The sequence below is a fragment of the Pelophylax lessonae genome (genome assembly GCF_965119305.1).
Source record: "Pelophylax lessonae genome assembly, chromosome: 4".
Lineage (NCBI taxonomy): Eukaryota > Metazoa > Chordata > Amphibia > Anura > Ranidae > Pelophylax > Pelophylax lessonae.
Genome location: NC_138771.1, coordinates 145,647,603 through 145,672,114, shown reverse-complemented (window position 1 = coordinate 145,672,114; position 24,512 = coordinate 145,647,603). Strand labels below are relative to the sequence as shown.

The 24,512-nt window shown below is 41.7% G+C and overlaps 1 protein-coding gene across 1 annotated transcript in view; it reads left to right on the top strand.

Moving 5' to 3' along the window:
• MIOX (myo-inositol oxygenase) overlaps window positions 1-23,960 on the top strand; it is a 56,102-nt gene extending 32,142 nt beyond the window's left edge. Inside the window, exons 4-10 of the mRNA XM_082256965.1 lie at window positions 1,284-1,446; window positions 6,687-6,754; window positions 10,232-10,341; window positions 13,511-13,578; window positions 14,154-14,203; window positions 16,273-16,385; window positions 23,724-23,960. Coding sequence (XP_082113091.1) covers window positions 1,284-1,446; window positions 6,687-6,754; window positions 10,232-10,341; window positions 13,511-13,578; window positions 14,154-14,203; window positions 16,273-16,385; window positions 23,724-23,832 — 681 coding nt within the window. The 3' untranslated portion in view covers window positions 23,833-23,960. The remainder of the gene's footprint in view (window positions 1-1,283; window positions 1,447-6,686; window positions 6,755-10,231; window positions 10,342-13,510; window positions 13,579-14,153; window positions 14,204-16,272; window positions 16,386-23,723) is intronic.
• The last annotated feature ends 552 nt before the right edge of the window (window positions 23,961-24,512 follow it).

The following is a 24,512-nucleotide window of genomic DNA, read 5'->3' as shown; positions in this document are numbered from 1 at the left end:
AAAGTGTAAACAAACTCCAGAAAAATAGATGACAATCAGTGTTCATATAGACAGAAAGGGGGGTATTTACTAAAACTGGAGAGTGCAAAATCTGGTGCAGCTCGGCATACTAATCAATCAGCTTCCAGGTTTTTTCCCCGTTTACATCGGGCTGATTTGACATGCGATTTGTCAAATCACATGCCAAATCAGAGCTTATTGCCAATAAAGGCGTCGTCTGAATCGGTGCAACGCAGACTTTGCGGGAAGGGAAATAAGAACAGAATTGAGAAGAAAAAGAAAGAGGTTTCTTCCCAATGGGAAACTGTCAATAATGGGGGAAAGGAAGAAAAAATAAAAATAAATAAAAACAAAAATATATACATCCCAAAAGCTTTTTGGATGAGAGCCAAGATACTGATAAATTTTATGCCAATTGACTGAGCTTTGCCAGAACCCAAAGAACCCAGGACATTGTTAAATACCTTTATTATCAATCTCTTTTTGTTTTCTGTTATGTCGTTATTGTCTTTTTTTTGTAATGCATTTTTCTGTCAATATTTTGCAATGTTTTACCTTATAAATTATTAAACTATATTTTTAAATTACAAAATAAATTATAATTTGTGTATAGATATATTTTTAAATTGTTAAAATTATCTCAAATCAATCACTAATGCAGAATTTAAAGAACCTACTATAATGCAAATCTCTGAAATATTCCTGTCTGCCGTGATAGTGTGTATTACAGACATTTACTAAAAGTCGTAATTTTTATCGCAGATATTCTGAACGGTTTTTGTTTCCGATACAACACATGGTGGCAGCTGTTGGGTGTGTAACAGGTTACCTTTGCAGTTAACTAGACCCAGTTTTGATCAGTCTCAGGCTGCTGGCACCCAGATTGTGATCCCGCAAGCTGACAAATCTTTTTTGCAGGGTGAAACTGAGAGTGTCATTGTCATGTATTGGTGACAGCATGGTGGGATCTGACACCACTGTCAAAGAGAGGTCTGTGTACAAATTTTTTTATATACAATAGAAAGCACCATATTGCCAGAATATATCTATGTCCCGTGAATAGTCTTTTGCATTATCTGAACAGACAACAACATTTTTACATGCAGAAAACAAACTATGGATCTGAGATCATAGGGTCATTGTATAAATTTCCAATCCAACAAATACAGTACATGCTACAAATTTATAGAGTTAAATATATTTTTTTAACTTTTTAGTGTCCACTGTTTTTATTAAACTGAAGATATCATGGAATGGCAGCCTTTGTATATTTGTCTTTTCAGCATGCCTTGTGGGGTTCATGCAACCACAAGAAGATGACTGTAATGGAAGCACTAAGTTTGCTGGATAACTTGGTGGATGAATCTGACCCAGATGTGAATTTTCCAAACTCTTTTCATGCATTTCAAACAGCAGAGGGGATCCGCATGGCTCATCCTGACAAAGGTATGTGCATAATCTACAAACATTGTGACACTTTCCCAGCTAATATGTAAGAAGATACACTCAAGATGAAACCAGTACTTAAAGTGATTGCACAGTAATTTTTTTTTCATAACAAACATGGTATACTTACCTGCTCTGTGCCATGGAACGGCACAGAGCGACTGGTTGTTCTTCTTCTGGGCACTCTTGGGCCCTCCTCTGCTTGGTCTGCTAACATAGGAAGCCACTTCCCATCGTGGCACACCTGGAGGCTCGATCCTAAGCTGCATTGTCTGCATCCATAGCCACAGACAGGGACAGCTCAGCTTGGCCCCCTCACTCCTTCATCACAGGATTTGACTGATCGCAATGGGAGCTGATGGCTCCTTCTGCCTCAGCAAATCCTGTGAGAGCTGGGAGAGCTTGACAGTGTTGGATTAAGTGAGCGCTCAGGTAAGTATAAAGGGGGGTGAAGGGGTGTTACTGTTATCTAATTATTTTTACCTTAATGCAGGAAATGCAAGTGATGTTTAGGCTTTATACAATTTAAATCAGTCAATCTTCACCAAAGCAGGTGCTGGTGGGATCATGTGACCAGACCGGAGCAACTTCAGAATAGGTAAGTATAAAAAACCTTCCTTTTACAGGGTAGATAGCAGGGGAGGACTGGGAAGGGGGGCAGGGTGGCAATCGCCCCCGGGCTGCTCTGATGGCGGGTAAAAAGGCCACACTTGGCTGGATTAATGTAGGGGCCAGACACTGTATACAGCTGCCGGTCGCCCCTACACAATGTTATATTTGCAGATCTGCAGTGGAGTGGTATGAGTGTGCAGAGTACGCTCCTGTACCCACCGGCAAAATACTAACAGTCACTTCCCTATTAGGCAGAGTGATCTCCGCCCAACAGAAGCTTCCTAGGTCACTCGAGCGCAGGAGAAATACTGCTTTTCTAGCTTCCTAGGCCTTGTCTGGCGTGATGTCATGTATTTTTGTTAAACCTCCTGTTGCTATTAACATTAAATTATGTTACCACATTGCATCATGTTTGTCTTGCTTCATAACATCAATATCCATTATAAAACAAGGTGGCCATGGATGGTGAGCTGATTTGGTGGCTAAATGGGCAACTTGACTGGACTTGCCCCTCCAGGCCTAAGGCTGCCAGCCCTCCCCTGGTAGATAGAATAGGCTTTGAATGGGGGTGGGGGTAGATTTAAGCTTAGTTAGCTTTTAACTTGCCTTCCACTTGAACTTAGAGGTAAGGTGACCAGATGTCCTTGGTTTCAGGAAACAATCCTGGACATTAGAGTGCTGTCCCTGGAAAGAGAAAGTCCTCAAATTTTGTCTCTGATTAAAAGAGTGTGTCCCTGATTTTGTTTTCCAGCTTTAATATTGGTGTCCCTGAACCAGATGGCTACAATTCTGTGATTGGCCTTGAGCAGGAGGAGGGAGGGGAGGAGTGTGTCTGCACCCAGGTGTGTCAGAGGTTATTGATGATGTTACATGCTAATATTACATGGTCTACCCAGTCCCTCTGTTCTCCCCTTGTGTAGACATTTTTGAGGGAAGTAAGGATAGGGATTATTTGCCGCCTTGCTATTTTTTGTGATGGTGAACTGCAGTGCACATCTGGGTCTTGAGCTGGTAAGGGGAGGAGGGAACTAACCAGCAAATGGTGGACTGTGGGGACTGACCAGTTACACCAAGCCAGCATCAAGGTCCAGTAAGTTAATTTCAGGGAGACGGGAATTAGTGCTGAAGTTGGTTTTGTTATGGGGGATGGGAAGGTTGGCCTCCACACTCTGCTTTGGGTCAAGAGTGCAAAACATGCAAAGTAAGCTTAGGTGTCATTAGACCATACTGCTCTAAGGCTGGCCATACACTATACAATTTTCTTGTTCAACTTTCCTTTAGATTTACCAAAACCATGTCATATAGGGTCAAACCTAAACACTTTCAATTTGTATGCAGTCAGGCAGGCCCTTGCACTACGTAGTTTAAGGTAAATCTAAAGGAAATTGAATAAGAAAATTGTATAGTGTATGGCCAGCCTAAGTCATTCACACTTTTAGCACTTTTTGGCCACACCCAGCATTTGGTGTAGCATACTTTGGGTGCCGTTATTATCTCTGGCACCTGCTCCACCCCTCCCTACCCCCAATAAAAGTGGGCATGGTCAGTAGGGTGTCCCCAGATATCATTTTAAAAATTTGGTCACCTTATCTTGGGTACGGGAAACATTTATGCATATTTATTGTTACTTTGCTTTTAAACAATGTCTGTTGCATTTTTCTATACACATATACAAATGCTACAATTATTTAAGGCCTGTTTACTGTTTATACCACTAACCACAATGTTGCATCCACTATTTAGTTACTCAATGGTAAAGCCTTTGAAGATGATAGTCTTTTCTGGAAATATTACTTAACCTCCCTGGCGGTATTCCCGAGTGTGGCTCGGGGTGGAATTTCAGTGCCATTAGCGGTAACCCCGAGCCACACTCGGGGTACTGCCAGGGAGAAGTCACTTGATCCTGGAAGAGGTTACTTACCTTGTCCCCAGGATCCCGCAATGTATTCTGGCAGTGTACGGTGGCCAGACCTTCCGCCTGATGCTGTGTTCCACGGCTTCCGTTCCTTGCAAGTGTCGCGTCGCACGGGGTTGGGATCGGCGGCAAATTCAAAAAGTAAAACACACAAACACACTGATATATTGTAATCCTAATTGATTACATTACTAAATAAAATAAATTCACATTAGTTTGCCACCCAGTGCCCTTGTCTGCAGTTTTACTGTACTTTATATACAGTATATATATATATATATATATATGTATACGTATATATATATATACTTTAACTTATTTATAGTTATTTATTATATAGTAATTTATGATTTTGTGTTTCAAACTTTATTGCATCTGGGATTTCTACTAGAGTATTGTTTGGATAGGTTTAAGTAAGTAATTACTAAGAATTGGAGGCCTACAATAAATAACACCAAATTTCCATGCAAAAAATTGTACTGCTTTTTGTACAAACTTCCTGACATAATCATACCGCCAGGGAGGTTAATATATATATATACTGTATATTATTTTAAAAACCATTGTGAATAAAATTAGTGGTGTGACTGCAGTTATTTTGATCATTGCTGATAATATACAGTTTAGAAAATAAAAGCAGTTATGTTATGTTATTGATTCCTGTGGGCAACACCCTATTTTCTTTTAATGCTTATTTTAAAACCATCAAATACACAGCTGAAATACACATATTTGTACTGTTTAAACTGCCTATGGATTTGTATTTCTGTGTACAGTCGAATTTGAAAGTTACACATATTTTTCACATTGCTCAGCCAGACAGGTGGCAAGCTTCTGATTTAGCAATTCATCATCCTGGTTGAATAGTTTAGCTTTCTTTATCACCTTTTCCTCCGGTATTTTTCCTGGAGAAATATATTCAACATTTATCTCATGAATCAATATTTTAAATGAAATCATTTGTGAAAGTATTTACTCTGGGATATTGTACCAATTTGAAACTAATTTTGGCAGCTCATGTGAATCACCCATAGAGTGCTTACACTCCTAAGGAACGTAGCTTTCAATTGTGTGTGTACATGCAAGCACAACCTAATTAGTGAGAACAGTCGATTACAAAGAAAATTTTGGTGTAGAATAGGTTTAGCCACTACCTTAGGCTTGCTGACATGTTTGTACATGGATACATGTATGTACTTTAAATATATAATTAATGTCTTTTCCATGTTTGTATAACTTGTCAGATCAAAAGACATGCAATAAACAGATTTAATAGGTAAATGTTGTGATTTGCTGTGTGTGTGTAGGGCTTAATGTGTATGAGGTTCCTCGGCCCCCCTTCCCAAAGTCTATATCTGACTATTCCTACAAGGTTCCCCAAAACAAACAGGCATCACTTGCATTTTTTAGTGTTCTTTCAGCACTTAGCCTTTTCACCAGCAGCAGGCTCCTACAGCAGGGAGAACAGAAGAGAGAGAACACTAAGCATCAGTCAGCTAACATATATTGTTTAAAGGCTTAAGCTGGATACACACTATCCAACTTTTGTGGTTAGATTTCCTTCAGATTTACCTTTTCTATGTAGTGCAAGGGCCTGCCAGATTACATACAAATTGAAAATGTTTAGGTCTGACCTCATATTATATGGTTTTGGTAAGTCTAAAGGAAAAAGTCTTCAGAAAATCTTATAGTGTGTATGGCCCATACGGCACAGATGAGATGAATAATGGGGTTTGGCTACCATGTAAGATGTGGACCTGAGAACTGAGGCTTTATCTCTTCCAAAGGTCTACAAAGCCTCCAGGCTTATGTGGGAAACCTAGGAGACACATACACAAGCCTACCAACCAGTGTGTATTATAACTCTAGTCTCTAGGACAATACGGGGCTGATTTATTAAAACTAGAGAGTGCAAAATGTTGTTCAACTCTGCATAGAAACCTCATCAGCTTCCAGGTTTTTTTGTCAAAGCCTAATTGAACAAACTGAATTTAAAAACTGATTGGTTACTACCATGCACAGCTGCACCAGATTTTGTACTCTGCAGTTTTAGTAACTCAACCATTATGTATCAGCTTTGGCTGCTTGCTTGGGGTTCTGTTTAAACATGTCTTTCATAATATCTTCTATCTTCATTAACTTAAAGTATAACTAAAGGAAAAAAAAATTTTTAGTTTTGGATAGAGTGCAGAGAGATTAGAACACCTGTCAGTTTTTATTGCTGTCTGTGCCCTCGTTATGTAGATTCACCCTCTCTATTATCCTACTTACCATTATCATTAAAAGTGAAAGTAAAAGAAAATCCCACATTTTGGGTTTTCCCCAGAAAAGTAATAGAAGGGAAATTTTCCAATGGGGACACTAATTCTGGTGACATGGGGGTCCCCAAGAAATTCCCTTCATTTGTAGGGATTTCCTCTCACTTCCTGTTTAGCTATGGGACAGGAAGTGAAGTGAAATCTCCGCAATGAAACAGAGATGGCGGAAAAATATCTGACAGGGGTTATAACCCCCCCTATCTCTATCCAAAATGGAAGAAAAAAGTTTTGCCCATAACTCTACTTTAATTTATACGTTTACAATAAAATTTGTTTTTTTTTACCACCTAAAATCACTTAATTACTGGAGAAGTTATAATCGTAGACAGTAATTTCCTGCTTTAAATGTCTATCTCATGTGTCTAATTTTTGTCTAACCCATTTTCTTCCTTCAGACTGGTTCCAATTGGTTGGTTTGTTACATGATATTGGGAAGATTTTGGCCCTGGATAATGAGCCACAGGTACCTGATCCATGGAATGACACATCTATCTCATAAAAGTTACAGTGCTAGAGAACCACCTCAAGCAGTAAGAAGAAAAGATAGTTAGATAGTGTGAAGGCCACAGTACCACTCATTTTACAGTATTCCTTTCATCTGTAGATATTTAAATAAATTTGTAGGCTTTCATTGCTTTCTGCCGCTTCCTAAATGCTAGTTGCTTGGCTGCTATGCTGATCTATCAGCTTCTATTTTCTTTTACATAAAATTTTTATTGAAAATATTTAAAGTACAACCAAAGAGAACAGACAAATAGCAACGACAAGTACCGAACGAAGTTCGGGTAGATCCAGTACAGTCAAGTAACAGCAGTACAACAGGTACAGACAAGTACAGACATTGTATACTAATAATAGTGCATTGATAGTACAACAATAACCTTGGATAAAAGCAGACACATGATAACCTTATCAAGAGGGGGGGGAGAGAGATAGAGAGAGAGAGAGAAAGACAGAGAGAGGGGGGAGGGAGGAGGGGAGGAGGAGAAGGAGAGAGAGGGAGAGATCAAATATCAGGAGATAGGAAGGATAGGAAGGCGAGGGCGTGGGGGGGGGGGGGAGGAAGGGGAAGGAGTTAGAAGAGGGTGGTAGAATGGTAAGGGGGATAGGGGGGAGGAGGAGGGAGGGGGAAGAGGAGGGGCGGTTGGAGGAGAGGAAAGGAGGGGGGGAAGGAAGAAGGGAGGATAAGGAGGGGAAGAAGGGAGCATGGGAGGGAGGATGGGATTGGAGGGGAGGGAGAGCTTAATAAGAGAAGAAGAGGAGGTGGTGAGGGAAGGCGGAGGGGGTCGGGGAAAGAAGTTAGGGGGAGGAGGGGATATGGGGCTGAGCTTAGAGGAAGCTCTTGAGTGAAGGGGGGGGGGGGGGAGAGAGTGTTGGGAGGTCATTGTACCTACTAGGGAGGAGTTGAGCAGTTTTAGGCATATTCAACCATCTTAATACGGCTGCAGTTACTAACATCCGCTACTGAGTCAGATAAACTGATAAGAAAAGAACCAAATGTGACGGAACATGTCAAACATATAAGAAGGAGGGGGGGAGAAGTCAGGAAGGAGGGAGGAATAGGGGGGGGGGGATGGATCAGCTCACAAAAAATCCCAAATGTACATTTCAGTTAGGAGATAACCAGGAATACCACACTTGCCATTGGCTTTCAATCTCCTGTCCTTTACCCATTTTGTGTGCCAGCACTTTCTCATATGCTAGATTCGTTTTGACCAAGTCTAGGACTTCAGATACCCCAGGTGTCTCGGTTGCTTTCCACTGCCGAGTAATTATACTTCGGGCAGCTAGAAGAATATGAGTAACCACTGACCTACATTCCCTAGGGAACCGGTCAATACCTATGTTCATGATCGCCAGTGCTGGTGAGGAGCTTCTATTTTCTTATGTCACTTACTTCCTACAAAAAGATCACATCAGATGTTTTGACTTTGCTTCCTGCATACTAATATTAGATCAGTGACGTAGAAAAGTTTAAACTCATTTAAACAGCATGACATCCAGGCAACTAGCAATTTCTGAAAGAGTGCAGCAATATCAGCCCCCTATTTCTCATATGACAAGTTAATTTTAATGTCTCTGTAGAACAGAATGTAGGAGGATAGCAAAGGCTGTTGTCTACTGCTAACTACATGTGAATCTAGCTATGCTCATAGTTATAAGCAAGGCTTTCTTTCAGCCGAAACGTTGTTCCGCCACCTCCAGGGCTGCCCTGTACATTCTGATCACTACTGTCACTTCTAAACCAAGAAGTCAGACTTCTATATTTAGAAGTTACAGGCAGCGCTCCTGTCCTGGCTGCTGCTACGGAACCTCCCCGGGCGCAGCTAATGTTAAGCATGCGATTGTCGGCACCCACAGCTTCTCTCACCACTGCCTACTCTGTCACACTAGAGCTGGAAAAGCTTTGGTTAGGCTTTGACATCTCTTATGAGAAATCATAAGGAGGAGCCTGGGAGGAAGAATATGTCCACTGCTACATCGAGGTCTGTGTTGGGAAATGGTAGAAGAGATTTAAGGGGTAGAAAAAAAAAACATTAATGGTGGCATTTGTGCAGGAAGGGGGATGGGGGTGGGGGGTTGGGAGGGGACAAGGATTTATCCTGGGAGGGGTGATAGGGTGGACTTGTTTTAGAAGAAAATTCTATCAAGGATTAGGATTTGGGGGAGGAACTCTGCACTCTGTGCATAGCACCCTCCTGAACACTGCACTCTACGTGTAGCACCCTTCTGAACCCTGCACTCTGTTCGTAGCACCCTCCTGAACCCTGCACTCTGTACGTAGCACCCTCCTGAACCCTGGACTGTGTATGCAGCACTCTCCTGAACCCTGAAATCTGTATGTAGCAACCTCCTGAACCCTGCACGCTACATGTAGCACCCTCCTGAACCCTGCACTCTACACGTAGCACCCTCCTGAACCCTGCACTCTACACGTTGCACCCTCCTGAACCCTGCACTCTACATGTTGCACCCTCCTGAACCCTACACTCTGTACATAGCTCCCTACTGAACCCTGCACTATTTACATAACACCCTCCTGAACCCTACACTCTGTACAAAGTGCACTCCTGACCTCTGCACACTGTACATAGCACCCTCCTAAACCCTGCACTCTGTACAAACCACATTCCTGGTATTTAATGGACATTTAAGACCCTCCTACACCCATTTGCTGCAGTGTGTGCAACCCCCCCCCCTCCCCATCCACAGGAGAAGATGGGGGGTGTGGTTGAGTTACTCAATAATTAAGTCCTCTTGCTCTCTGTAGCAACAGACTTGATGCAACTACATTATCTTCAGGACACTCTCTAGCTTCCCCTTGACTGACACCCGTCCACTGACTCTTCTAGTAGTCTTGTTAGGACAGGCCCCACGACACAGATCTGTACTCCCTGTAGGCAGAATCAGATCCTTTCCCATGTCTCCCTTCCAGTCAGCTCTGCAGGATATCTGGGTCCTGCTCCTCTCTGACTCTCCGGCCCTCAGGTCGACCACCTGAGGGCCCATGGCAGCTTCAACAGAGGAGGGGCAGCTGCCCCCTCCCTCCGGGACCCTGCTTTCCAGCTGAAAGACCCCGAGCACATGTGCCCTTTGCATTTATACAGTACCCAAGCATGCCCCGAGGCACTGTCCTCTGCCAATCACCAGGGCTGTAGTAGATGTCTGTGTACTTGTTTGTCAGTTTTCCTCCCACTGTCCAATATGCCTCCCTATTGGACCAGTATGAAATACTTCAGACAAACTGAGCTGCACCTGAGCACCATGAGCAGATCTCACTAACTAAATTTACCTGGTAATCTCTCTGGTAAGCAGAAAAGATCCAAAAACGATATCCTCTCTTCTAGCACCTACCGACGAGGGTGCTACAGAAGTATACATAAAATTATGTCAGTGCCATGCAGTCAATGGGAAACAAGCTGATCTTTCTTCTTTGCAGTGGGCTGTTGTTGGAGATACTTTTCCAGTTGGCTGTAAATTTCAGAAATCCATTGTGTATAGTGATACAACCTTTAAAGACAATCCAGACACAAGGAACCCAGTGTACAGGTAAGTAGAAATCATAGTGTTAAAAAATCAGAGTGCTGCAACAAGGCCCTTTATTCATCCTCTTTCAGTTTACTACACTGGTAACATTCTAGTAATACACAAATCCTTTAGATTGAATGCAGGTCTACATGGTATAAGTTAGGCCATGCAAAGTGCAGAAAAGGTGACAAACATATTTATTACTACACCATAAAATTCAGATATTCTGCATATGCGAATATCTAGATCAACCTTTGTCAACCAGGGTTCCTTTAAAGGTTGCTAGGGGTTCCTTGAGCAATGAACAAATTCTGCTTTACAGATAAGTTCCCACTGACACCACTCATCTATTTAGTGATTTGTAAGGGGAGGATTCTTCCCATTGACCAAAAACGTAAGAACCATTTTTCCCACTGATCATTACACTAATGTACAATGAGCTATAGATATAATATATACAGTATTACAGGGGTTTCTTGAGTGCATTTTAAGGGTTCCTCTGTGTTCAGAAGGTTGAGAAAGGCTGGTCTACATTATTATATAAATAAGACAGACTTGTGCAAAAAACAGTAATGTGACTAAATAAATAAATATAACATCCAAACGGAGTGTACGGAGTGGTCCAATCAAAACCCTTATGCAAAATATGTTCAAGAAGTGCTCTCCATGAGGGTCCTTTGCCTCTCTTTTTGAGTGAACTCTCACCTTCAGTATCCGACTCCCATCATAATGATCAGATTATGCAAATCTTTAAATAAATACCAGGTATCAAGTGCCATACACATTTAGGTGAAGTAAACCAGCTGATGAATCACCGGACCACAAGTTCTCATAATATCAGCACCATCAGATTAAAGCATGGTTGCAGGGATGAAAAGGAGAGACACAATTAACGTAATATTGTCTAAAAATTAAGCCCATTAATTTAAAAGTTATACTTACATGATAAAAACGGAGACAAGCGTATCAAGCATAGCAAGGCAAAGAGATGTCCAAAACGAAAACCGTGGCGTCCCGCGATCACATGCAGAGCCGCCGTTCAGGGGGCGTTGTGACGTCACGTCTATGTGATCGCGGAATGCCGCGGCTTTCGTTTTGGACATCTCTTTGCCTTGCTATGCTGGATACGCTTGTCTCCATTGGACGATATTAATATATCACTTCATCACAGTTATTGATTGTGTATGTGGTTTGCACAGTGTTTATTTTGTATTAATTTCTCAATGATTATTCATTTTAATTTAGGGTTAGCGCTACACATTGTATAAATACAATATATTAGCGCAACACATTTATATTTATGTACGTTTGTGTTTGGTGCTCACTTCTCGTTTTCATCTGTGTGTACATTTTTTTCTGTATCTCATTGAACTACTGTAGATTATTTGTGACATAATTGATGTTCCACATATATTGTTAGTTAAAGTGGATGTAAACCCAATTCATGAAAGTTGAACTAAGCCCATATATATGTGGTATTTACGTATCTCTCTTCAAAGCTCTAAGTCTCATTTCCGTCTGGTACTCCGTTCCTCTGTTATCAGCATGAGTCACTTCTGACAAGTTCTCAGACACAAGAGATAACATTAGCTGAAAATTTGTGTCGGGACGGGAGCTTAGATGGAGATAGGCACTGGGCTTGTCTATTCAGAATACTGCTCTGTATGTTCCTTCCTTCCTCTGCCTATGTGCCTCCAATCAGCTCTCACACAGTGTAAATCCAGTATCCCCACCCACCCCTATGTGCTGCTAAAAGAGAAAGAAAGATTTTTGACACAATCTGCACTTTCTAAAGAGTATAGAAAGGGGAAGACAGCAGATATACGAGTAAATCTTATGTAGGGGGGTTTGTTTCATCTCTGTGTATCATCTGAGGCTGTTCACTTCACTGGGTATATGTGAAAGTTTACATCCACTTTAAGGGTATTGGTTTTTCTTGCCTATTTTAACTCTTACTAATTAGTCTCTAAAGCAGTTTATACCACATAGTGGGATCATTTACCAGGTACATTTGGTTTAATCGTGTTTTGCCGAGTCTGTTTAAGATCATGTTGCCTATGCATAAGCCTGTGTCAAGGCTGCTTTGTATGTACAGTATATAGGTACAGTAAAGAAAATATGAAAGATTCCGATTCTTTCAAAATGTACTCCCAAATTTTTACTGATGATCAATATGTCATCAATACTCGAAACTGTCATTTGAAGCCCTTTAGCGACTCAGCTGTTTGCATTTAGACAGACCACATAATAGAACTCTGCTATGATTTGGGAAACCTAACAAACTCTGGACAAAGACATTTGCCATATATAGGGTCCCTAAGCGAATAACACTCACAAACATGTGATGGATTCAAACAGGAGCTGTGTGTAGCCACAACTCAGCATGTCATAGCTGTCAATAGTTGGGGTGGGCAAAGACATGGCATGTTCCCTACTGATCTGAAAACTGGGTGATCATAAAAAACAAATGATATTGGTTGTATGTTTTAGGCAATCGGTGCATAGTAGCAGTTTTTTCATCTTCCGAAACAATGGTGTTATATTTAGAGGTCTCTAAAGGTCTGCCATTAGAAACAATTACTTTGCTTAAACTGGAGTTTGATTTTAATCTTTCCATCGGTAACCAAAACTAGTGCATCATAAACGACAGCGCAAAACAGGGCAAATAAACTCAATAACAAATAAGTAACAATATGTTTCAAGTGAAACTTCATACTAATTGCTAATACAAGCAAGGGCCAAGTGAAAGTCCATAAAAGTTTCCAATATTGATCTAAGAAAGTGCTGGAGTGCCTCAAAACTTCTATATACTCGGTATATATGCAGTGAACTGTGCTCTTCACTTGTGCTTAAAATTACCAGATAATGTGGACCCCTTAGCAATATTGCATATGGGTCTATCAGACTGTGTCTGGTTAGAGGGAAGATATCACATCTCATGTATCCTGTGATAGTTTAGCAAATCATGGCCTCAGGCTGGTCTCCCCTAGGCTCAGACAGCCAGGTTCTAGAGCTGCTGTGTGATGTATATGCTGTAAATATACACTTCTATATTTGCACTGTGGTTTATGATGCACTAGTTATTGTTTATTAACAGCAGCAATGGTGATATTGTTTTATATTATTTTAGGGTTTGTTTACCTAGCTCGGGTTTTCTGGTTTAGTAACCAAAACTGCTTTTTTTGCACAGCACTGATTTCGGAATCTATGAGCCTAACTGCGGTTTGGAGAATGTCCTCATGTCCTGGGGCCATGATGGTAATTTACTTCTACCATTTTTATGTCTAAAATAGATAAGAATTAGTAAAGGCAGTGCAAATACTGTATAGTGAGGTAACTGCTAAAGTGAGGCATACTATCATTGATGTGAATGTAAAACAAACATTTTTATTAATCCTAAGTAATGCACTAATATCCATGATTTTATGATCAAACAGCATTGCTTTAAGAGAACGATGCAAACCTTACAATCCACATTAAACTCTATGGGCTTTTGAATGCAAAGTGATGCAACACAATGCAATGGAAAGAGATGCAAGAAGCATAAAGCATGCATCAAGCTTTCAAGTGCTTTGTTTGAATAGCTTCAGAAGCTAAATGAGTTCAAAAGTGACTCTTCATCTCTATTTGTGGCTGCTGAGCAAGTAAAACAAGGGGATTGTAGAAGCAGGGATACAGTATTTTATTACAGGGAATGTGACTTGTCCACAATTCAATGGGTGGTGGAAAACTATCTTAATGCAAATATACAATCGTGTTCCTAGTATTTTGATTTCTGCATAATACTGTTTTAAATGCACTTTCTCATTTTTTTGCCATTTGCTTTTCTTTAGAATACCTGTATAGAGTTCTGAAGTTTAACCAATGTACCATTCCAGAAGAGGTAAGGGTGTGTCCAAATCATGGCTGAGTGTCTGGTAAAGGCAAGTAAACCCTTCTATCATTTTCAGGCAAGGAAGCTGCCATCTTGGCCTCTGTTTATTCTTCAACTGCCAATGATGCTGCATGTGATCAGTTATGACACCAGCCATTGGATGGTTTGACAGCACAACCAATTGGAGTGTTACATTTCTGGCATGTGTCGGAAATGTAACTGTTTTTTAAAACAGTTAGATAGGTGGGTTTACTTCCGCTATAAAGTTTAAGGCAGGCCATAAACAAAATGATTTTCTTTCCTGCAACCACTGATGTTTGATATATCACCAAAGCCCTCCAACTGGGGTCCAAAAAAATAAGTAAAAAATAATTTTGTAAAAATAAAATTAATAATATTACCGTATTTTCCGGCGAATAAGACGACTTTTGAACCTCAAAAAAATCTCCCACCAAGTATAAAAATCCCAAAAGGTAATTAAGTAAGTGTAATCTATGAAAACGCTGGCTGTCTGTGCCCTATTCATCAGCAAGGTACCGTAAGTACCATAAATGTATTCTCTTATAAATCTCCAAAGATATTGCAGGTAAACGTATTACTGGTGGATGTATAATCTTCTCAAGGCGCTGGCTATGTGGGAATTCTGTACCTGTATACTGTACAATAGCTTCGGCTACGTAGTATACCGCGCTGAGCCAATCACGGTGAGCGATGTATTCTATTATTGAATGCAAAGCCTGCTTGGATTGGCGGAGTCAGAGAGGCGGGATTATGTTACTCTCCCTAAATCCGCCAATCCGAGCAGGCTTTGCATTCAATAATAGAATACATCGCTCACTGTGATTGGCTCAGTGTGGTATACTATATGTAGCCGAAGCTACGGTACAAACGGTATATCGGTACAGGATTCCCACACAGCCAGCGACTTGACAGATTATACATCTACTGGTAATACTTACTTACAATACCTTGGAGATTTATAAGAGAATACATTTACGGTACTTACGGTACCTTACAGATGAATAGGGCACAGACAGCCAGGGCTTTCATAGATTACACTTATTTAATTACCTTTGGGATTTTTATGCTCGGTGTATATGGTATATGGTGCTGCCTTGCTTTGCTTCGGAAGGAGGGTAGTCTTATATGGCGAGTATAGCCCAAAACCTGTGTTTTAACTTGAAAAGTAGGGGGGTCGTCTTATACGCCCAGTCGTCTTATACGCAGGAAAATAAGGTGATAATAATAATATGGTAAAAAAATAAAACATCAAAAATAAAAAACTGCTGACACCAGTGGCGGAACTATCAGAGTTGCAAAGGTCGCACTTGCGACTAGGCTCTGGTGTTCCACCAATGTGGGGGAACTCCAACTCAGCAGGAAGGTGGCCAGTTGAGGGATCACAGTAAAGGGTCCCACAATGGGAGTAAAGGGCCCTGGAATTTGTGGAATGGGCCCCGGTCGAGGGCCGGGGGAGGGGGGCCCTTCATGGTTTCTTGCACTGGGGCCCTATAGGTTCTAGTTATGCCTCTGCCAGCGGTTATAGCTGATAGCAGTAATCACTGTGTTCTCCTGGCAGGGACGACAGCTTTGACTAAAATTGAATAATGCCCATGCTATAGATGTAAGCCATTTACATATCTCAAAAAACCTGACCTGAAAAATTTCAGGACATTGCTAGGCTAGGCCTAGCTATTACTGTTCATCTTCACCATCACAGGAGTGAGCTCAGAGCTAGTGCATCATTGGAGAGAAAACACATGTGAGGAGGTTTATATCAGAAAAAGAGCTTGCTCCATTGATGGTGAATAGTAATAGCTAGGCCTCACTTAGCAATGCCCTGGGACTTTTCAGGTCAGGCTTCAAGAGGTACATAAATGTCCTGCACTTATAGCAAGTGTATTATTTAATTTTGGTCACAGTAACAGTGTTAATTGTCATCTACAGATGTCCCTCATCTGCATAGGCAGATTTTTAGTGAAGGTGAACTAACACCTTAAACTGAAAACAGCATACAAAAATTGTGCTACCTTTACACAAACTGGAACTATTCTCTGACCTGTTGTCTGACTTTTCAGGGAATGTACATGATCAGGTTCCATTCCTTTTACCCCTGGCACACCGGAGGGGATTACCAGCACCTCTGCAATGAGAAGGACCAAAAGATGCTGCCTTGGGTTAGAGAGTTCAAGTAAGTCTTTAGGATGCTGTGTAGGATAAAAAAAAAACATGAATGAATGTTTTCAACAAGCTCAGATGTTCGAAATATTCTATGTAATTAGTAAGGATTTAAGAATGTGAAGCAAAAAATGGCCTACCCAGTGGAACTATAGTACACATGTGTGCGCGCATTACCCCTCTATAGGTAATGAGGAAAAACCTACAAGGTGGTTTAGCAGTTGTACATCTCTGAAACCCCAGTTTATATACTTTCCTATAGCTCTAGGCCACATTCATTCTCATGATTCGTCGAAGGGTAGAAGTCACTTTAGTTGTTTTTGTAGTTGTATTGCCAACTCAGGGGAGAGAGTGTTAGAGGAACATGGCATCTGAAAAAAAAGAACAGCACATCTCTTATTGAAAAAAACTGTGCAGCAAGCCTCAGGCACACACACAATATTGTAAATACAAAACAAAGAAAGGGCGCACCAGCCTAGCGCATTATCCTCAGCGAGTTTTATCGATAGTAAAAGGGTAAAAATCAGCTACTCACAAACATACGAGAAAGTCAAGCATTTCAATTCCATAGAGCAGCATCTTTACAGGAGTCCAATATCTCATAAAAGCGGAGGGCTGACGCGTTTCGAGGTCGTGCCTCTTCCTCAGAACCCTGCTCAGGATATTGGACTCCTGTAAAGATGCTGCTCTATGGAATTGAAATGCTTGACTTTCACGTATGTTTTTGAGTAGCTGATTTTTACCCTTTTACTATCAATAAAACTCGCTGAGGATAATGCGCTAGGCTGGTGCGCCCTTTCTTTGTTTTGTATTTACAGTGTCTGGTCGACCACCCCGGTCGTAGAGGGCAGCAAAGCCAGCCATAGTGGATGCCAAGTATAAGTACAAGTTCCGAGATAGAGGCAGCCTGAGGACCAGGTTCTGAGCGCAGGAGCAGGGTGCTGAGCAGCACTAATCTTTTCTGGAATACACACACAATATAGCTGGGTGAATTTCAGTTTCCAAACCTCAGATTCTTGTATCTGGCTTTTGTTTTACTGAGTTAAAAGATAAGTTCACCTTTTATAAGAACATAACAAATGCACATGATTTTACAGGTAAAGAAAATATGCGCATTTATTATTTTGTTTTACACTGCAGCCTGCAAAGCATTGCACTCAGGATCAATGGGTTGCAGATGCAATGTCAGGCTCTTGCAGACACTCAGTACAGCTGTCTGCCCGTACCTCCCACAAGGGCAGTTACTGAAGTGTTGGTACAGTCATTGAACGCTGAGGGTGCTCATCAGCACTCTCCTAGTTCATTTAGAACCAGGGCCGGTGCAAGGATTTTTGGCGCCCTAGGCAAAATAAAATTTGCTGCCCCCCCCAAAAGCACAAAAAAACATAATGTAAAATAAAATGCAAATTTTAATAGTTTAATACATAAACATTCTGAAAGTGCAATACAACGTACACACTGCCATATGCGATACGCTGGGGGTGTCAATTGAAAGTTAACGACACCCCCAGATCAGATCGCATATCGCAGTGCGATCTGCAAGTTCGCACAGAATCGGATCGCACTAGTGTGAACCACTATGCGATCCAATTCTGCTGTGGATAAAAAAAAAAAGGGTCCTGTGCGTGTTGGGTGCGGATGCGGTGCAAATTCAGCCATACAAACTGTATGGCTGAAATTTGCACCGCACAGAGATCGCATGTAATTTAGGAGCAGTGCGCTCCGAATTACATGCGATCTCTGTGATCGCACAAATGTGAACCGCCCTGGCACAGGACCCTTTTGTTCAGCCGCATCAGGATCGGATTGCACAGTGGTTCACACTTGTGCGATCCGATCCTGTGCGAACTGTCAGATCGCACTGCGATATGCGATCAAACTGGGGGTGTCGTTAACATTTAATTGACACCCCCTGCGTATCGCATATGGCAGTGGCTCGGTTCCCACTTGTGCGATGCGGGAAGGCTGTGAATTCGCAGCCTGTTCCCGCATCGCATCCGCACCCCTGGCAGTTCACACTGCCATATGCGATACGCAGGGGGTGTCAATTAAATGTTAACGACACCCCCAGTTTGATCGCATATCGCAGTGCGATCTGACAGTTCGCACAGGATCGGATCGCACAAGTGTGAACCACTGTGCGATCCAATCCTGATGCGGCTGAAAAAAGGGTCCTGTGCGTCTTTTGTGCGGATGCACTGCAAATTCAGCCATACAAAGTGTATGGCTGAATTCGCATCCGCACAGGAGATCACATGTAATGAAGGAGCAGTGCGCTCCGAATTACATGCGATCTCCGCAGCCGCAATAATGTGAACCGGCACTAGGCAGAATACAAATTGGGAGCACAAGAGAAGTAGAGAAGATTTTTTTCAATAAAAAACAGCCACAATAAAAAAATTATATTCCATCCCCAGGATAAATGTAATGTAGCCCCTCCCTCACTGAATATACCCATTTAAAATGCCAATTTTCACTTACCATAAACCATGTTTTTATATGTGTTCACTTCAAGTGGCACCAGCACTGGGTCAGACAGGTCCTCTTCTCCTGGATCTTCTTCCTGGATCTGGGGACTGGTCTGGGGTCCTTGCTTTCTTGTGCAGATTCAAAATGTCCCTTCCCGCTGTCCTGGGCTGGATGTGATGTGTCCCGCCCGCCCCCTCCTCCCATCTCCTCCACCCGTCTCCTCCACCCGTCTCCTCCACCGGGTGACGTCATCGGCAGGGCAGGGGAACCTAGTGCGCATGCGCGGCCACCGCTGCAGAGCTTTCAGACGCTGGGGCCAGCCAGGACAGGAGACTTACGCTGCCTGTCTGTGTCACACAGACGTGAATGATGATGATGACGCACGCAGCCGAGCCGAGAGGGCGCCGCCGAGCCGACACAAGGTGGTTAGCACGGCAAGAGGGGAGCAGGCGCGCCGCCCGGCCGGCATATTCATTGCGGACGGTGAAGCCGTGAAGGCAGCAAGCAGGATGCTGGCGCCCTCTACTGAGTTGCGCCCTAGGCGACTGCCTGGGTCGCCTTACAGGTGGCGCCGGCCCTGTTTAGAACTTCAAGCTGTCTGCCGCGGTGGAAGAAGGGACTTGGAGTTCAATCATTCTCAAATTGCTGTAAATAAATGGCACGGCTGTGTGGGCAGGAGTGACAGGGAATGCGGGGAGAGAAGGGAAGTGAGGGTGGAGAGGTCAGCTGCTGCTCAGTAACGTTACATCCTAAATTCAGGTGTAACATGTAACATGTTACAAAAAGTGAACTTATCCTTTAAGGATTCTAAGACCAGCCAAAGTCTTGTTCTGTATGCAGTGAGTTATTTCCAGCTACCCAGTGGAAGCATCCGCACAGCCTTTCTGGATATGGTTCAGCAAAGAAGCCTCCCAGCTCAGGATGTTCTCTGGGAACAGTCCAAGACAGAAACACTCTCCTTAGTACATCCTCATCTTGGTCAGGGCCCGGAGGAGGAAAAACACCCTGGATTGTTCTTCCAAATATTTAGCACCTTTCCCCAGCTTGCACCACTGAGCCTTAGGGATCGGCTAGTGATGATAAATATTCATAATTCAGGCTATTAATTCTTCTTACTTAGACTGCTTGAATTTTGTCAATAGTATCTGGCAGAAGCAATTAACCTCAGCTAAGGAACTCTTGCAAATTACAGTAAAATAAACAAAGCTTGTGCTGGCTACAACTTGGCTATATAAAGCAGATGCAATTAAACTAGGGACACCTCGCCACCTTTGACAGACAGGGTTTAATCCTGGGTGCTCGACTTCCTTAAACCTCTGCAGACTTTTTATAAAAAAGCAGGCCACTCATGACCATATGGGCACTAGAATTGTTGCTTTGGATACTCACAAAAAATTGAACTCTGTTGAATGGCCCTAACTGCAGGAGGTCTTGGCTAAATTTGGTTTTGGGCCCTCCTTTCTTCGATGGGTGCAGCTATTATATTCCAAACCCCTTGCCTACTTATGCATCAATAACTATATTTCAGCTACTTTCTGTTTCAGTTGCCAGGGGCACTGGGCAGGGCTGCCCTTTTTCACCCCTTCTGTTTGCCCTGGCCATAGAGCCTTTGGCGGCACTGTTGAGATCTGATCCTGGTATTCCTGGCCTACTGGTCAATGGATTGGAAGAAAAAGTGTCCCTGTATGTGGACGATGTACTTATTTATTTGGTAGACCCTCAGTCGTCTCTTCCCAAATGACTTCATGTTATAATGTTAGTTTGGACATTTTTCCAGTTTTCAGGTGAACTGGGACCAGTCTTTTATCTTTCCCTTGGACCCAGCAGCTGCCACTCATGTCCCCACGTCTTGCCCTCTTAAGGTTGTTAAAAAATTTAGATACTTAGGTGTACTTATTCAACAACCCATCCATAAGTAAATAGATAATAATCTTTCCCCTCTTATTCATAGATTAAAACATACTCTTATGGTATGGACTAAGCTACCCCTTTACCTGCTAGGCAGGATTAATATTTTTAAGATGATTTTTTTGCCACGCTTCCTCAATGTTCTAGGTAACTCTCTGGTCTACATTCTCAAACAATGGTTCCCAATCATTGACTGCTTGCTCCAGTCATTCATATGGGCAGTTAAACCTGCTAGAATTGCTAGAGACACACATTACAGTTACCACCGTCAGAAGAGGGTCTAGCTATGCCCAACTTACAAACTTACTATTTTGCTTCTTAACTGGCACATGCTCATTGGTGGTCCAGGTTTTTAAAGCCTCCCATCTGTTAGCAACTGGAGATGTTGGTAAATTTTCTACCAATGCTCCCTTGTGGCATAATCCGCAGCTCTGTGAATTTGATTCCTGAAAGGAGGGGTTGTTCTGGGCCAGATATGGTGTTAAAACTTTTTCACAATTATATCATATGTGGTCTTTTAAATCCTTTGCAGACTTTCAACGTAATCATAACATACTTAATACTGCCTACTTTAGATACATACTGATTCGCTATACGGCTGCCGCTCAGTTCGGGGATTCATAATTTGTCCTTCCAAGTTTCTAAGCTCGAACAATTGCTCTCCCAATCAGATCATTCTAAACTTACCTCCACGTATTATACCTCCCTGTTGCATTACAGAGCTAAATGGTTTGATCATACAGAGGAAGTGTGTCAGTAAATCTTATCTATACAATCCCCTATGGTTATATCTGCCCAAGATAAGATCCTGCAAACAAAAATCCTCCATCGCTATTAATATACCCCTTATACTGTATTCTTTGCAAGATGGGCAGACTCCCTCTCCTGCTTGTACTAAATGCTCTGGAATGATAGGTTCATCTTACCATATGGACTGAGAGTGCCCACATATCTGAGCTTACTGGTCTGAGGTTACAGATTTTACTAGTACAACTCTTCAGATTCCCAATATCTGTAATCCACTACAAAGTTTACTGGTTTATGTGGGGGGGGTGCATACTCTCCCTACTGGGACGAATACACTAAAACGTTTACTGTTTTTCTATGCCAAAAAGTTAATACTCATGTACTTGAGGTCTCAGGTCCCACCTTACTTACCCCTATGTCTTAATCTTGTTAACCAAGCTATGCCTATGTATAAACTAGCTTACGAAGCGCAAGGCTGCCCCAAGAAATTTACTAAAGTTAAGTGGTTGTAAACCGCTGTACTTTTTTTTTTCTTACCTCCAAGGCAAAGACATAATATGCTAGTATGCATCGAATACTACCACATTATGTTAAACTTACCTGAAAACAAAGTGTTCCAGCGATGCCATCGCTAAAGGCAGCATCCATCTCTACCCGATCTTCCTTCCAGGTTCGCAGCTCCGGCTTTGTGACTGGCTAGAGCCCCGATGCATGCGGGAGCCAGCAGTCACAGCACACTGCTCTGAAGAAATGGCACGGGTGGCCGTTCCTTCAGAGCACATGCGCCAGTGGCGTAACTGGCTGCTAGCTCAGTAAATATCTCCTAAATGGTGCACGTTTAGGAGATATTTACACTACCTATAGGTAAGCCTTAATATAGGCTTACCTATAGGTAAAACCTAAAGATGGAAGTTTACTTCCTCTTTAGGTCTCCCTGGCTGGATTCCAATGATACAGTTGCTCCAGGTTAATGTTATGTACAGTAACTCTACGTTCATAACCCATTTCTGTTGGCTGCAAAGTATTTTGTGCATTTTTAATTTTATGTGATATTGTGTTTTCTATGTTATGTCCTGAGAGGGGACATTCCATTTTTGGTCCCTAATACACCATCTGGTATTGTCATGTATGGATAATCTGATATTTTTATTCTGTTCTGTATTGTTCCGAGCTGTGTCTTGGTGCTGCGCCTTTCTGGACACGTTTTCTTTTGTCTTTGTTTGTTGTTAACAAAGGAAAAAAATGTAATAAAGTTACCCAAAAAAAAAAAAAATACACAAAAAAAAACTAGGGACACATCTTCTTAGGGGTTATCAACCCCAAGTGTCGTGGACTGTGCTGGGCATGCTTGCCCAGTGAAGCCACGATACAAGACAAGAGAAAATATATTGTTTCTAATGAGGGCAGTTAGCACTACACCACCAAACCGCAGCAGTGACGTGAACTGTATTCATATGTCACAGGACATTTCAATTAAGTTCTGTGAAAAAAAACAGTGCTGTGTGCTGGGCTCCTGTACTGTGGACCCCTAGTGTGACCCCCATTGCATGGGTTTGTTTATTTTTATCCCACAGTTAAGTTTTAAGGCAGAGTCCCTACATATATCCAGTGAGTGTACATCCAAGATCCAAATAAACTTTTGTGCAGACTCTCAGACATTTGTTTTTTCGGGCGGTGTATGTCAATTTTTCTATAGAAGTGACACTGCACTTATGAAGACTTTTCCCTCCTATTTGCATCCCTGAGCGATTTTCTACCTGTAGCTCTTATACGCTCAGCAAACAAAATCGCTTTCATTTCAATGGCCCTAGTTCACATCTGAGCATTTTGTTGCCTGTAGCCAAACGCTTGTCGCTTAAAAAGTACATGAGCTTCTTTTAGGCAGATTGGTCCCATAGACTCTCAACAAGAGTTCACATTTTACATGCGTTTTGTCGCATGTTTTCTGGCAAAACAGCCCTCTACCCCTAATCTCCTCCCCATAATGCTTTCTTTTAGCCAAAATAAAAACACATGAAATTTGAATACACATGTAAAATGCTTGTATTAATAACGCTCAGAATATTCTTGCAAAACTCCAATTTAAATAAAATAATAAAAATGCCTTAAAATCGCTCTGCTTAGGTGTGAACGGGGCCTTAGGCTATTTATCAATTGAGCTGAATGTCACACTTTTTGTTTTGCTCCTGTATGTTTAACATATGTTTTGCTTGTGTGTTTCCTGCAGTAAGTTTGACCTCTACACAAAGACTGAGGAAATGCCGGATGTGGAGATTCTTCGACCATATTACAAAAACATAATAGACAAGTACTGCCCTCGGGTGTTGTGCTGGTGAAATATAATTGAGTACCATCATAATTTCCTTGTGTCCTTAATCTCTGAAATAATACCCATTTTTATTTGCATGGCAGAGACCACTGTGTCACATACAAATGCTTATTATAAATAAAACCATGCATATTTTAATAATAAAAAAAATAAAACCTTAAACCTGGACTACAACATCAGTGCTAATCGGTTAGTTTCCAAATCTCAAAGTTAAGATCTCCCTACAGTTTTGTGATGCAAAATAACACATTTGTTACCTTAAAAAATAAATAAATCTTGCATTAGAATGGTCTCCCAGAAAATTGATTCTTGTAACTTTCATAATATGAAACACAGTGGAAAAATTCACAACGTACTAATGCTGCTCTCTAGTGGATGTGAACATTCGGTTTGAAAATGTATTGCCAAGTATTAAAAAGGAGAAATTCAACAGAAATTATACATTTTACTAAGAGGGATGAGCTCAGTAATTTTCTTTATAATGTATTGCATTACCATAGATGTTTTTAGATATGTTTTGGTTATTTTTCAAAGGAGGTCAGCAGTTGGGCTCTCAACCCTAATTACATGATCCTGCTATAGGAACTACCTCTGGTGATCTTGTCCCCTTGTGGCTGTGTGTACACAATACTGTGTGTGTGTATGTATGTATGTGTGTATATATATATATATATATATATATATACA